A 14897-nucleotide genomic window follows, 5' to 3' on the forward strand; every position below is an offset into this window, starting at 1 on the left:
CTGGAAGTTCATATCATAAAATGACAGCTTGACTAAAAAGAGCTGCCTGACTGAAAAACGGACAATAGATGGAATGTATGTCCCTTCCTAAATTATGCTATTATATGTTAACTGTACATATCAGTGTACTAAATTACTAAATAACTAGTTCATCTCAGAGCCAACTGAGGCAATGTAAACTTTAAACTGCAAAATTTAAATACGGAGAGTAAGACCCCTGATTACTCCAACATCCATTACATTACATACTATTTATTTAAAAAAAAAAAAATGGACGGGAACACAGCTGAGACCTCACAAAGTTCTGAGAGTTTGGTATTAAAAAAAAAGACAACCTCAAGCTTCACACATTTAACCTAGGCTTTCTATAAAAACTTCAGTAGATTAACTTAAAATAATAGAAAGAAAGGACTAAGCAAAACCACACAGTAATAGCTGAGAAACAAAGACCTGTATTAATAATTACATTTAAACCAAAGGAAATGTTAAACTTAGAATATTCCCATTTGTGTATTCCTTCTTTTTGCTACCTTTCTTCCTAATCCCAAATTTAAAAGACCAGTTGTAAAACAGTAGGGTGCCAAATTAAAGCACACTTTATTTTCAGATGTCTCCATACTCATAAGCTGACTTCCTGTCAGGAAGAGTTCCATTTCACTGAATACCCCAATCAGCAGGGAACTTGCAGAATTAAGTGCCAGTTGATATTACTTTGTTTTGCATTTACCACCCCTGAGAATAATGTTCAAAGATCGAGTTATATAGTCAGCATGGTATCATCCTTCTGACTAGACTGCCAAGCCACAGGGTGTAACGCCAGCTCCACAAAATTCACCTTAAAAGGTTGTGTTTTCTAAATCCTAGTGTGCTGGTGAATCAAGGATGCCTGTATTTCAGAATAAATCCTGTGTTTAAAGTTAAATTATGCTTCTCTTTGGTTATAACAAAGCACTTTAAATTAATATTGGAAAGGTCTGCATCCAGATTCAAAAAAATATCAATTAATGTTCACTAACCCATCACTTAAATATTTTATTTTTTTAAAGTAACATAGAGTACTTTAGTCTGTTTGTTTTTAATGTTTTTGTGGTAAATCCATCTCATAAATCAAGTTATCTGTGATAAAAAATTGAATCAAGTAAAATCATTTAAAAATGTTATAAAATTAGCATATTTATTAAACTGATTTCAGATACTTTAAAAACTTTAGTGCATTTAAGATGTTTCACGATCAGTTAAAATACCTTGAATCTTGAACTATCCTCTCTAACTTCCATAAACTTCCTGTCATGCTTCAAAAGTATCTAATTCCTTATTATAAGGTCAACTGTTTCTATTGCACACAAATAAGGTAATTCTGAGCATTTCAATATAGAACACCTATGCTTACAGCATTTGTCCATTTTAAGGATAAAGCAGCAGATCTAAAGCAAAACTAGGTGATTGGACTGGGAGTCTTTATTTTTTTGGTCCCTTTGTTAACCACTACCCTTTTGATTATCATCCATTCACAATCAAAAGGTCATAAGCACTGACAATAAAAAGATCAAAAACAATTAATTTACATTTACTAATTCTACAAGTACATTCTAGGGATGAGGTAGAAACACATCCCCCAAAAAAGGAGTAATATTAAAAAAATGTTGAAATACTAAATTATTTTGATACTAATTGGACCACATTACATACAATCTGGTTTTAAGGAAGCCAATTGTCCCCAACTCCCTTTTATACTGGAAAATATAAGGTTGGTTACAAGGAAAATGAAATGATATATTTACAGAATATTGAAGTGTAAGTTTCACCATTTAATACACTTTACAAATTTGTTGCTATGCGAGCACCTTTTAGCACACTGAAAGAAAACAGTGAGATACTTCTATTAGGTTGGTGCAAAAGTAATTGCGGTTTTTGCCTTTATTTTTGACCTTTTAAACTGCAATTACTTTTGCATCAACCTAATACTTAGACATAGATCATTTCGTTTATGAAATCGTGACATATAACCAGGTATTAATATGTTAAATAGTTAGATAAACACATCTTTTTTTAATAACTTAAATAGTTAGATAAACACATCAGTTTTAAGAGCCAGTTCAATATTTGCCATATTCTTTTTGTTAGCAGAAGCTGCGATGCCTGAAATGAATGCTGGACTAAAGGTGATAAGAAATTATTCTACAGAAAAAGGAGAAACTACATGCACAAAATTGATTATTCCTTAAAAAAGTCATCAGTTGTGGCTCTTCTAACCAGGTAGGTCCTTCTGAGACCCAAAGGTGACAGCTAAAAGGGCTTTAATATGTATCACTTTCTTATTTTAAAACATTAAAGCAAGCATAGAGTAAGAGTTCAAAATTAGGGTCTGAAGCCTATATATAGCGGCTAACTTGCCTTTCAGATTAAGATAAAATTGGATAGAAGATAATTATAAAATAGAATGGAAAGGTGTCTGTTCTTTTATGTACTTTTTAATGAATCAAAATCTCAAGATTAATTTTAAAGGCAACTTTACCCCAATAAGGTAAATATATTGATTTATTCAACAAATACCTATTAAATTTTATTATGAGTCTGACACTAATAAGTAGTACAGACAAAATGGACAAGAAATGGTTTCCTGACCTCAAGGAGTTTTCGATCTAATGAAACAAAAATTAAAATATACCATGACAAGTACTAAAATAGCTCTTATTATGTCTATAAATTTAACTCTTCTTTAGCATTTATCTTCATAAATTTGATTCTAAGATAGTTCTCTAAATTCATATATTTTAAACTCATAATCCAGTATTGGGGCATCTAACCTAAGAATTGAAGATGAGTAAGAGACAACAAAATGTGAAATTATTGTATTCTAATTTACAATAAAAGCACAGAAAATACATTAAGTATTTTTATTGTATAATATATGCACAGAGAGAGTTTGACATGTTCTCATGTCAAAATATCTATACATTGCAAAGACTGAGTTTTGCAGATCATATCAAAAAAAGAGCAAATTCCCCTCCCAACAATTAATGATTGTTTCTAAATATACCTGGATGAATTTGATCTACCAGCATTCCATCATCCACTCATTGCTCAGGGTTAAGGATCACCGAGATAAATTCTGTATGTCTACTATCTATAGGAATTGCCTTATACACAAATTGTACTTTATAACACATGGAATTACTGCAGATGTCAGTGGGGGGAAAAAAACACAAAACAAACAAACAAAAAACCCCTGTATTTAGCCATCAGAGTAATTTCTTGACTCTTAATAGTTTAACCCTACCAACCTCCCTATTAATAACTTCATATTTTTAGTATACATAGGTCTTAACTGCAAGCTACCTCAAATCATGGTTGATTAAATGGATGACACGTAAAGCACACCCAATACTGTACAATTTAGCCATGTAACTCGAATAGTCTATTGCTAAAATTTTATTCATTTACTTGACAAATACTTGATGAAAATTTATTTCATTAGACACTGTTTCATATGACATTCACATACAGATTAATTTCATTTTCTTCGGACCTCTTAAATAAGTGCATAGCAAAATTCAATCTATAAACAGATCAACGTTAATATATGTAATTTCCCATAAATATAAAATATGTTCTGACCCAGGTTTCTACATTTTATATTAATACTAGAATGTGGTAACAGAGCATAAGTTAACACAACTGACTGAAAATGTAATGTGATTCACTCAGTCAATATAGGAAATAGCTATATAATCAATTGATGTCAAAATATTTGAATTTATTCTTAAACTTGGGGTTAGTTCTGCATAAATATTATATTTAAAAAATGCACACACACAGAGATACACCTGATTAAACTTAAGTTGTTCTAGAAAGAATAGCAATTCTTACTATAATCAGTTCTGAAGATCAATCCCTTCAGAAACATATAAATTGGGAGGTACATGCAAATGACCAACAAAAGAGTGAGAACAAGTGACTGAAATAAGTTCTTCTGAATGAAGCAAAAATAATCATCGTATCTTATTAAGAAAATACTACTAGCTATAACTTTGCATATCTGTTGATTTTCCTTAATTACTGACATTGGAGAAGCAGAGAAAAGCAGAAGCAGAATACTAAAAAACAGGCATTCCTTCATTATTCACTGTCTCACCTCTGATGCAACAGGTCTTCCCAAATTATATTTTACAAAAATTATCTACACACAGTATGGCCATAAAAAGGATTCTGTGATCAAATATGCTAATACTATTTCCATTACAGATTCAATAATACACATTATATTTATACATACACTAAAGGCCTTGAGGGACCCTCCAGTAAATTTAAACCAACATTCTCCAAACTTACTTAGCTCCTTACATTTTTTTCATAGAACATCCATTGGCATCACACAGCACATAACTGGAATTTGCTGTACTGGAAAATATGGACAGTAAGAACTGATCAAACAAGCACATGGCTACCATAAAGCCAAACAAGGAAAATTACAGATACTGGAAAGAGCAGAGAAAATGCTCTTAAGACCTTTAAAATCTATTAATCCTGATGAAATTATAAAAATATAGTTGTAACCAGGGGAAAAAATTCTGACTGAAAGTCAAAGAAACCTGAAATGATGTATTCATAAAAAAGAAAAAAAGAAATAGCATTAGGTTAAACAGGGATTGATAGATTTTTTTGTATTACAGCATAACACTACTCTCTGCCATTGTGCTTTGGGTTTCTCTTTAAAAAGTCCTTATAAAATGCTCTGTTGTATTACAATTATTTGTTTCTCTTACTAGATCGTAGTTCCTTAAAAGGAGGGGTTCATGTTAAAAGCAGTCTATATATGTCTACTAAATAAAAGAATAAAAACCATAAGCAGACATAGAGAGGAGGACTAGGGGCAGAGAGATTCATACAAAAGCTCTGTAGAAGAGATAGCATTTGAACTGAGCCTGATACAATAAAAACAAGAAATTATAAAGTATAGTTAATGACCTCGTCATAATGCTGTATAAAAAATCTTCATACCATAGGATTTCCTTATAGGCGAAAAATGCATAAGGAAGTTAAAAAGACATTCATATTTCCAATAAGCAACTTATGCTCAAATTCCTATTTTGTGGTTGGCGAAAAGATAATCCTTTGTTTTCCTGGATCAATTATTTCTTTTTAAAAACCACACCATTTTCTTAATACTGAATAGTGAGTTTCAGTAAAAAAGATTGAAGTGTACCCTAAATACAGCCCTCTGTATCTGAGCAACACAATTAAAAGAAATAATAACCCTTCATTTACATTAAGTTCTCCAGTAAGTAAAACTCATCCAATGATAACAGAAATCAAATCAGGGGCAACTTGAGATGATAGCAGTAGAGACTGATTGCAAAGAGGCACAGGAAACTTTCTGGATTGAAATATCTATTACATGGTAGAATATATGCTAAAAGTCATCAAACTGTATATTTAATATGTGTGCATATATGTTGTATATAAATTATGTCACAATAAAGTTGATCTTTTATGAGGTAAATCTGATTAGGCCAATGGAAAATCAAAAACCTAAGACCTTACTAATAAATGAATATGACTATGGCATTTGTTAATGACAAAGCAGCTGACTTAATGAGAACAAATACTTAATATCAACAATGCACAAAAGTATGGTGGGTTTTCATAGTGAAAAAGACCAAAAAGCCAAAACCCAAAATATGGTGATTTATGACCGAAGGTACCATACATTTTATAATTATACAAATATATAAATGATGTTGGAGATACAATAGAGAACAAAACACAGCGCTTGCATTGAAAAAACTTACAAGTCTTATGGGAAAGAAATAAAAACCATAGGCAATTTAAATAAAGAATGAAATTATTATAATATGGGTCATGGAGTACTTTGGATTAATACCTCACTTAGGCTTAGAGCTGTGGGGAAGAGAGGAGTCAAAGAACCTTTCCAGAAGATATTGCAATTTAGCTGGGAACTGAATTATTAATTTGTTCTATAAATATTCATTGGGCAGCAATCCTGTGTCAGGACTGTGCTGGGTACGAGGTTTACCTTAACAGGCAAAACAGAAATACCTGTTACCTTCATAGGGTCGACAGTACAAAGAGGAAGACTGACAATAAAAAAAATCAACTAGCACATGTATACTTAAAATTTGTGGCATATTCTATGATGAGTACTAAGAGGAAGACAAGCAAAAAGATACCAACTATGGACATGATCATGTGAGAACGGAATAATTAAACTGAGTTCTGAATGATGAGAAGAGTCACCAAAGGTGAAGGATGGAGATGTTAGGGAAAGGAAACGCATGTACCAAGGCACAAAAATATGACAGCACATTTGGGTAACTTTAAATAGTTCAGCATAATTTGAGAACAGATATAAAAACAAGTTGATGAGAAATGAGGTCCTAATAGTAAGAGAAGCTTAATAATGAGACACCTTTGTGCCAAGGTACAGAGCTGGTTTGCTTCCTGCCTCCAAGCCCCTGGGTTGTTTAAATTATCCACTTTACTCAAAATACTCATCACAACTATAAAACGTTCATGAAACGAAAAGTCAAGAGCAATAACATTAATGTCACACATTGAGAAGGGATAAACTCAAAAAGGAAAAGAAAACCAGATTTAGAGACATTATAGGACAGTGAAGAAAGAGAACACCGAGAGAGATTCAGAAAAATTTCCACTGGATTAAAAAGAAATTCAAGTGGCAAAAGTTCGAACACAAAACTGACATAAAGGAACCATAAGAATGGTGATATCTGACTCTTATTATGAATATTGTAATTTTTAAATTATTAATTCAGAAGTATAGAAACACTTGTATCAAAAAATGACCAAACCTAATATTATTACCTACATGTGAAGGAACATTATATTATTACCTTCATGTAAAGGAAATATTTCCCAAAATAGCAACAACCTGCTAATTTTAATGAAACGGTTTTTAAAGGAAAATCAGAATAGCACAGTATTTTAAATTAACTTTTGCTGCTAATTAATTACTCAGACAGGATGCCAGGACAGGCTACATAGTACTTCTAGTTTTTCCATATACTCTATGCATTTCTGATAAATGGGAAAAGAATAGATGACCTGGCAGAAGGCTCAGACAATAATATGTGATTTACAGGACATGAATGCAGCTACCATAAGATTTATCTGACAGCCCTCTCCGATAGTGGACTGTTGAGTATCCGATGGAATGATTTCTAGTCTAGAAAGTCTACTACTGAGTAGCCATACACATTATTTATTTATTAGATGTTTTGGGTTGAAACCATTTTTAAATGATGCACTTCACAATGCACAGTCATAAATTTACCTTTAAACCCAAGAAGGGAGGTAGTGTTATTGGAATGTATGTCAGACTGAATTAGGATGAGCAACGCAACGCTTTTATAAAGTGGCCTTGAATGCAATGTCAAGTCTTTCAAAAATGATATTAATGTCAAATGAGCAAGATACAAACACTTTACACAACGTTAGAGTAATATTACTTGAACTATTTAACACTTTCTTTAAATTCATATAGATTTCTATTAGGTTTATACACATAGACAACAAATATTGAACAGAAAGAAGTTACATGCTTATGAAAAACTGAATCTGAAATATGAACTTGTTCCATTTTTTTTCCGTGCACCAGAGAATGCACACTTTCCTGAAGAATACATATTCTTATTTTAAAGAAGTAAAGAAGATTTAAGTCTTGTTTTGGAGCTTAAGTTGCTCTTGAATTATTTTATATGGGATTCAGTATAGGAATAAACCTTTAGTGTATACACCTTTACTCAAAAACACAATGCTGAGTATTTTAAGAAAGGTTTTCAACTCTAAATAATTACATTTTGCCTTAACAATGTTAAAATTTAAATAAGATAAACTATGAAATGGTATGCAATCTATTAATGATTGGGTAGATACTGAAAAATATAATCCTAGTTGAAGCTTTAAGAAAATACATAATGATCTGTTTGGTCTTAATGACAGCAAACCAAATGTGATCATCTCCTCATTTCTTAAATTTAGGCTCTACATTCTCCTTTGTAATATAAAAAAACGTGGATAATTTAAACGCCTTGTTAGGAACGAATGCAAAAGAAAAGTTTTGAATGAATTTGAGAAAAATAATCAGAACATGGCTGATTGTCATGAAATAAACAACTAATTTGTAAAGTTTTAAATCAAATTTGCAGATGTTAAGTTCATAAGCATATCCCATTATTTATGTGATTAAAAAAGAGTTTCTGACCTGATCTTTCGATCTTTGGCACTCAATCCTCTCCATCTCCTCTTAAAAAATTAATTAAAATTTTAGCAAGATGCTAGCTTTTCACTTCCCACCCTATCTCAGACTAAAAAAAATTATCAATCAAACTCAAGCCATCCCCACCCAGTATCTGCAAAATGTCGACTTCAAATTCAATTTCATCTCTCTTAAGCTTTCATGTAGAAAAAGATAGTTCACTTCGTAACAAAATAAATCACTCTTGTGATTGCCAATCTGACCTCTTTAAATTAGGAAAATTCAAAGTGAAAAATGTAATTATCACCCCGGAACAATCTGTATACATCTGGAGCTAATTCTGGCTTCATTTTTCACATCATTTTTCACACTGTGCTACGTCTTAGAGATGCCATGGAACTTTTGAAGAACTCATAAAAAATGTGAAGTACTTCAAATAACCAATAATGTATTGTATTCAACAAAAACCTTGAGAATATCTGACTTTTGCAACTTTACTAAGTGAGCTTCATATCTCATTTGATTGGATTAATATTAAACAGCACTGTGACATACATGACAAATAGGTATATTAAAACATGTCATTTTTTATCTTTTTAGCTTCTACTTTTAGCTATGTAATTAATATACTAGATCAAATAGTTGTCCTGCATCAAGAATATATTCAATTCTTCTACACTAGAAAGTAAAATTTCATCACCAAAATTCACCTATGAAACAGTTTATCATTCTAAACAGCAAATTCATACCACTGTGAGGAAACATCCAAAACTGTAAGTGAATGCTTCTTAAAAGGGTAATTTCATGTCAGCATAAAAATGGCATATAGTAATTTCTATCTAAGAAATAAACATGCAATTATTTCAAATCAGATTTCTAAATGGGAAATTTTATTCAGTCAGCTTTTAAAGAAATGGAATTTTCTTTCAAAAAGATTATTAAATTACAAAAACACAATTCTCACTGGATCTAAGAATCATAAGCCCACTAGAAATATAACTACTCCTTACAAGTTCATTACAAAAATCCATTAGGTTTAATCTCTAGAAGTAATTGTTCTTATTGCATTTTATTGACAATACATAGCATTGATTTTTCACACCTTCTATGATTCTTTAATTTGTATTCATGAAATGTCCATCAGCACAGTCTAAATAAATTTGGCAATATAGGCACTAAAATGAATAAATCGATGCAAAGAAACATTAATTTTGCATTATCCTTATTCGTCAGGCAAGTAAACCAAAAGAGTTGTAAATGAAGGTCAAAGGTTTTGAAATGGGTCAGAACCCTTGACCTCTAGACCAATACCCTTCCTATTAAAAAAGGCTATTTTAAAGTTTTAAGTAGGGGAATTTACTAGCAGCAAGATACCATTTTTAAAAGAGGACAAAGAAAACTCACAATAAAAACATTCATCTATTTAATTGCAAAACAGAAAACATCACAGGATACATGATTTTTACATAAGTTTTGTAAAAATCATTAAAGTTTACCACATGAGGTATAAGGTTTCTGATCACTGAAAGTAATTTTGCTTCTAGGAATTTATTTACTACATCTTATTTTGATGGCTGCCATACTTTTGTTGATGTTTTCCCAAATCTACTCTGTATGTCAGAAATAATTAGCAATGACAAGAATTCAAAATTATTTATCACTCATTTTATAACCTCGGCACAAAAGGGAAGTAAAACCATCATTCCCAGGGGAGTCAAGAGTGGCACTCCAGAAGGTATAGAAATAAATCTGATTCTATAACCTTAATACACACAGTAAAGAAATTTAGCCATCTCAATCAAGATCATTTGATCTGGACATTTTTAATGTGACTCTAAAAACCTCTTTTTCCATTTCACCTATCCAATTTATCTCAACACCAACTTCAAAATTATCAGCTAGTATCAAAGACAAGAACTAATCCATTTGCAACACAAATAAAATTATTTTAAAACAGCAAACTCGAAATTCTATCATAGCAAAAATTCCTAATAAAACAATAACTTACTTGCAAAATTAATTCATGTGAGAATTCATTTTAATTCAGCATATATTGTCACTCACCTGTGAACACAGTAGCATAACCAACTCCACAACTGAACTACTAGACTTCATGCAAACCAGACCTATTTTAAAGAGAATTAAAAAAAATAATTACAAAGTAAAAAACAAATATGAGGGATTTGTTACACAATTGTGTCCAAACTGGGTTTTAAAATAAAATTTAACATCCTGCTAAGAACCAAATCTGCACACATTTGATGATATTAGTAAATAAGGTACCTTGTAATTCCTTTAAACTTGGCATAAAAACCACCACAATTTTTTTTGTAAACTGTTTCATTTCAGCTTTGCAACATCTAAAATATTTATTACAACTTCATATATAATGACATTTCACAATACTTATAGAAACGTGCACAACATATGCCATATTGATCAATATCATCTACATTTTGTTTTGGAGAGAGTTGATTGTTATACATGCAGAGAAGGGAAATGGCTCCCTGACCTTTGCTTTCTCCACGACACTCTCTCCCTTCAACCCTCTAGCTATCAATCAAGTTTCCATTTTGTTTCATGGCAGCAGACATCCCAAACACTCTTATTAGTACCTTGACCTATGACCTCACACTAAACCTTAACAGAAGTGCAAGCCGTTGTCTGTTATATATTCTTGATTTCTTATGAATTCATTTACATTTTCTCTTTTATGTTTCATTTGGGTTCACAAAACTATCTCAGGAAGGAACTCATACAGTTATCTAAAGAATTCTTTAGTTTTGATTACCAACAAAACCTAAAATAGTCCAAAGAACATTTTATAACCAGTATCTTAAAAAGCAATGCCAACAATTAAAAGCACCAAATAACTAAATTATATTTATTAATAATCAGAAAAAATATTTTTATTCTATATTTTTCTAAGCAAACACAAGTTTAGGCTCCAGGGTGTAACAACTAAAATAATTCTCGGTGGTCCCATACATGCTACAGAATTACCTTCTTTCTTTCTCCCCATTTAAGTTCGTGCAGGCATCCTAACCCTTTCTTTAATCTTCTTGCTCCATAGTTCTCTCTTCTTTCCTCTTTTAGTCATGATGCCTCATACCTACTGATGGCACATGTGGGTGTTCTGAAGTCTTACAAATAGCATTCAAGTTAAACAGGGTGTTCATCCCCTTCGCTTTTTAGAAAACTTAGAACCATTTTTCTTAATGTCTGATAAAACATATAATGTAAAAGTGATGGTGATAATGTCAGCACTGACATGAAAAAAAAGGTACAGAACATCTACATGTTTCATAAAGCAAGCAGGTCATAACTAGACTAAAATACGGTTTCTGTAGAGCTAAAACGAACATAGCTCCTCAGGAAAATGCCAAGGCTGAAAGGAAAGGCATAGCAATACTCCATCTCTCATTGCCGGTGCAGCCCTCTGCTAGTCGGAAACCTTGTCACTTTTCATAAAATGTGACCCAACTACAGGAAGTTCCACATACTTCAACTTCAAAAGCCACTACTTCCAGTGAGTAAATTTGGATCTTTCTACAACTAGCTTATTATTCCTTATTGCTCTATTCTAGAGGAAGCAGAATTCCTACCAACTTTTCTTTTATGGCAAAGCATTTGGGCCCTGATCTGCTTCAGCCTTTTCTACTCAGATAATGAACGCTAACATAAAAAAGGCCTGGGGCCATGCAAAGTTAGGAAGATTTACAAGTGCTTTCTGTGTCCCCTTCACAACATTTCATAGGATAGTTCAATATTTATATACTTACAAAAAAATTATTTCAGTATTACAGTATTTCTCAATAATAAAGGTTAGCAAACCAGAAGAAACCAACACACCTAGTTGGATGTGAAGATGCAGCAAAGATATATCCACTGATCAATAAGTTGAGTGTTTAATGAGAGTAAAACGTCAAATAACAGTTTATAGTTTGATTAGAACAGTTTATATATTTCTGGAGTAGGGTTTTGTAGATTCGTAAAGGATGGGGAGTGAGGCCAGGGGGATGCTTTATTAAGTAAGAAAGAACTTCAGTGAGCGTAGGATACCTTATAGTATACCTCATATTAAGCTCCCCGCCTAAATGGCACTGATACTACAAACACAAATATGTTACCCTGGGAGTATGTAATAGGAGATAATCCCATTAAGGAACTTGATATCATATCGCACAACGTAATCAGATCTACTTTTTTTACCTGAATCTGTGCCTTTGGGTGACACTGCTTGCAAATATGAAAAAGCAAGAAATAAATTATCAACGAGTAAATCTGTATACAGATTTACATAAGACTGAGAATTATCCAAACGCCATAAAACACTTGAAGTTGTAAGTTTTTGCTGAGTATCAATTTGCATTTTACACACACACACACACACACACACACACACACACACACACACACACACACGGGATTACTCCCCCAATTCTAATAATACAATTATAAATTGCAGAAAGCAAACAAGGTTCTGTACGCTGAAATCTGATAGGCCCATAATCTGACCTCGCTGAAAGCCTCCCAGGATAATAGGTGGGTTGAGTTTGGTTTTATTTTTTATTAGTTTTTCAAAAATATAGAATTTTAATCTCTTCAAAAAAGATAAACCCATGATACCAAAGTCAAAAGTTTTATACTCTTCTGGATTTTCTTGACCAAAGACCACTGCAATTTCTTCACCAGAGATTATCCCACCTCTATTACCATTGTTTTTCCTTACTACTAAAATTAGAACTATTAAATGACTTACCAGATATCATCCTAGCAACATCTGAACTCACTGATCTATCTAAACTATCAAATATACCATGAAAAACAGTCATGAGCATTCACTATCTAGAATGTAACAACTTTTTAAATATATATATATTTTTTAAGTCACCTTCAATAATTTACAGAAAGATAAAGGGATGATCATAAACATTATTCAAAATTTTAATAAGAATTCAAGCATAATAAACTTAATTTATTCCATATTTTCCTGGTTTTGAAGGTATTGTACATATTCTAAATGAGCAAATATCTTTTGGAAACAACTAACTGTTCCTCCCGAATCTGTAAACATCATACCCATCTTGTAAATGCTAATTCCAAATTCCAAATAAACTTCTAGTAAGTTTTAGCTTATCATTAATTCCAGTCCTCCTGCTTGACTTACATCATCACACTTTACTTTGGAAAAGTTGGATCATTCAAAATTTTGTTGAAGATGAAATGAAGAAATAAAGAGAAGCCAGCCATCTTCTATCCTCCAAAATTGCAAAATATTTTCTTTCGATTTACAAACACCATTTAGAATGATCAATCCACTGATTTTTTTCATTTCTACATGAACTTTTCCTTCCAATCATCTTTGTGTATGTACCTACCTGCCTTTAGTGTTTAGTCTCTTAGAAACTGTACCAAGTAAATTGTGGTACAAAATTATCACAAATAATAGAAGGAAACTATCACATGCCTTTTTTGTAAAATGAGATGTTTCAGGTTATCACAAAACATGGCATAAATTTTGTAGAATGAAGTCCTTCCTGTTGAATGACCTGCTCAGAAAATCAGTTTCCTTTTTGTCCACAGAAATATACTATGCAATAATGAGTTCTTGAGTTTGGTAAACTGTATGAGCACTGTTCCTTATCTCTTTAAATTCATCCTCAGATGGTATAATAATTGTAAACTATTTCTTTCTGTCAATTTTTTTCACCTATTAATTATGAACAGAAAATGAAAAATTCTGAATTCTTAACTATATTCAGTGACAGCTAAAAAATGGCCACAAAGATGGTATCCACAGACCTCTTTTATACAGTATTTCGCAACCTTTTTTGCAATATTGCTTCCTCCCTAAAGGGCCATTTCAAAACATTTTTTATTTGTGCCGCCATGAAACTAATTCTAAAGATGTACTGTATAGATATAATGTGGTCCACTGAAGGGTTACCAACCATTGTAATATCTAAGATATTTTTGCGCTCTCCAAACACCAGTTTTTGCTCCCATTGAGAAAACAAATTTATATCTTCTTAAAATATGAATACTTTGGGCAACGCCATAAGGAAACTAACGGTAATCCAATAACGATTTTTTTTCCCTATTGTACTATGATTCTAGGAGCAATTCTACTATTCTGATTTCTTATTATTTCAGTCCTTTGTCTACTTGGGAATAATTGATGAGTAATGACGAAATAGAAAAATGCTTTAAAATAAGGAAAATTAAGATCACTAAATTCCATAATGAATCTCAGATCTATAAAAAGTATCCAATTAACTCAAATACGATAATTTTAAGACAGAATACACTTTTTTTAAAGTAATTTTCCCTTGTTTTTGGAAAACCTCTTAAAAATAAAATAACCAACCCTTATAAAAGGGTTATAATTACTTGAAATGAGGGTTAATATCACTAAAAATGAGACAATCAGAAAATATATGAGTCTAGGCATGATTTTAAATGAAGTACTATGTCCAATTAAACTTTTAAATCTAACTTCAAGTCATCAGAAAATACAAGGGATAGAGAAGCCATCAATGACATCGCCAAGAAGGAATTTTGTCACAGAGTGACAGAATGTATAACATTCTACAGAACAACCAACCAGATCCCTTTAATAGATCAATAGCATGACAACAGAGGAAGAATAGGAGGA

The 14897-nt window shown here is 31.8% G+C and overlaps 1 protein-coding gene across 3 annotated transcripts in view; it reads right to left on the reverse strand.

Moving 5' to 3' along the window:
• Window positions 1–14897, reverse strand: part of LRBA (LPS responsive beige-like anchor protein) — a 570825-nt gene that overhangs the window by 393118 nt on the left and 162810 nt on the right. For all 3 annotated transcript variants that reach the window (XM_081075612.1, XM_081075611.1, XM_081075613.1), the window contains exon 34: window positions 10304–10365. In XM_081075612.1, the coding sequence (XP_080931738.1) occupies window positions 10304–10365 (62 nt within the window). The remainder of the gene's footprint in view (window positions 1–10303; window positions 10366–14897) is intronic.

Source organism: Rhinolophus hipposideros, assembly GCF_964194185.1.
Source record: "Rhinolophus hipposideros genome assembly, chromosome: 16".
Classification (NCBI taxonomy): Eukaryota; Metazoa; Chordata; class Mammalia; order Chiroptera; family Rhinolophidae; genus Rhinolophus; species Rhinolophus hipposideros.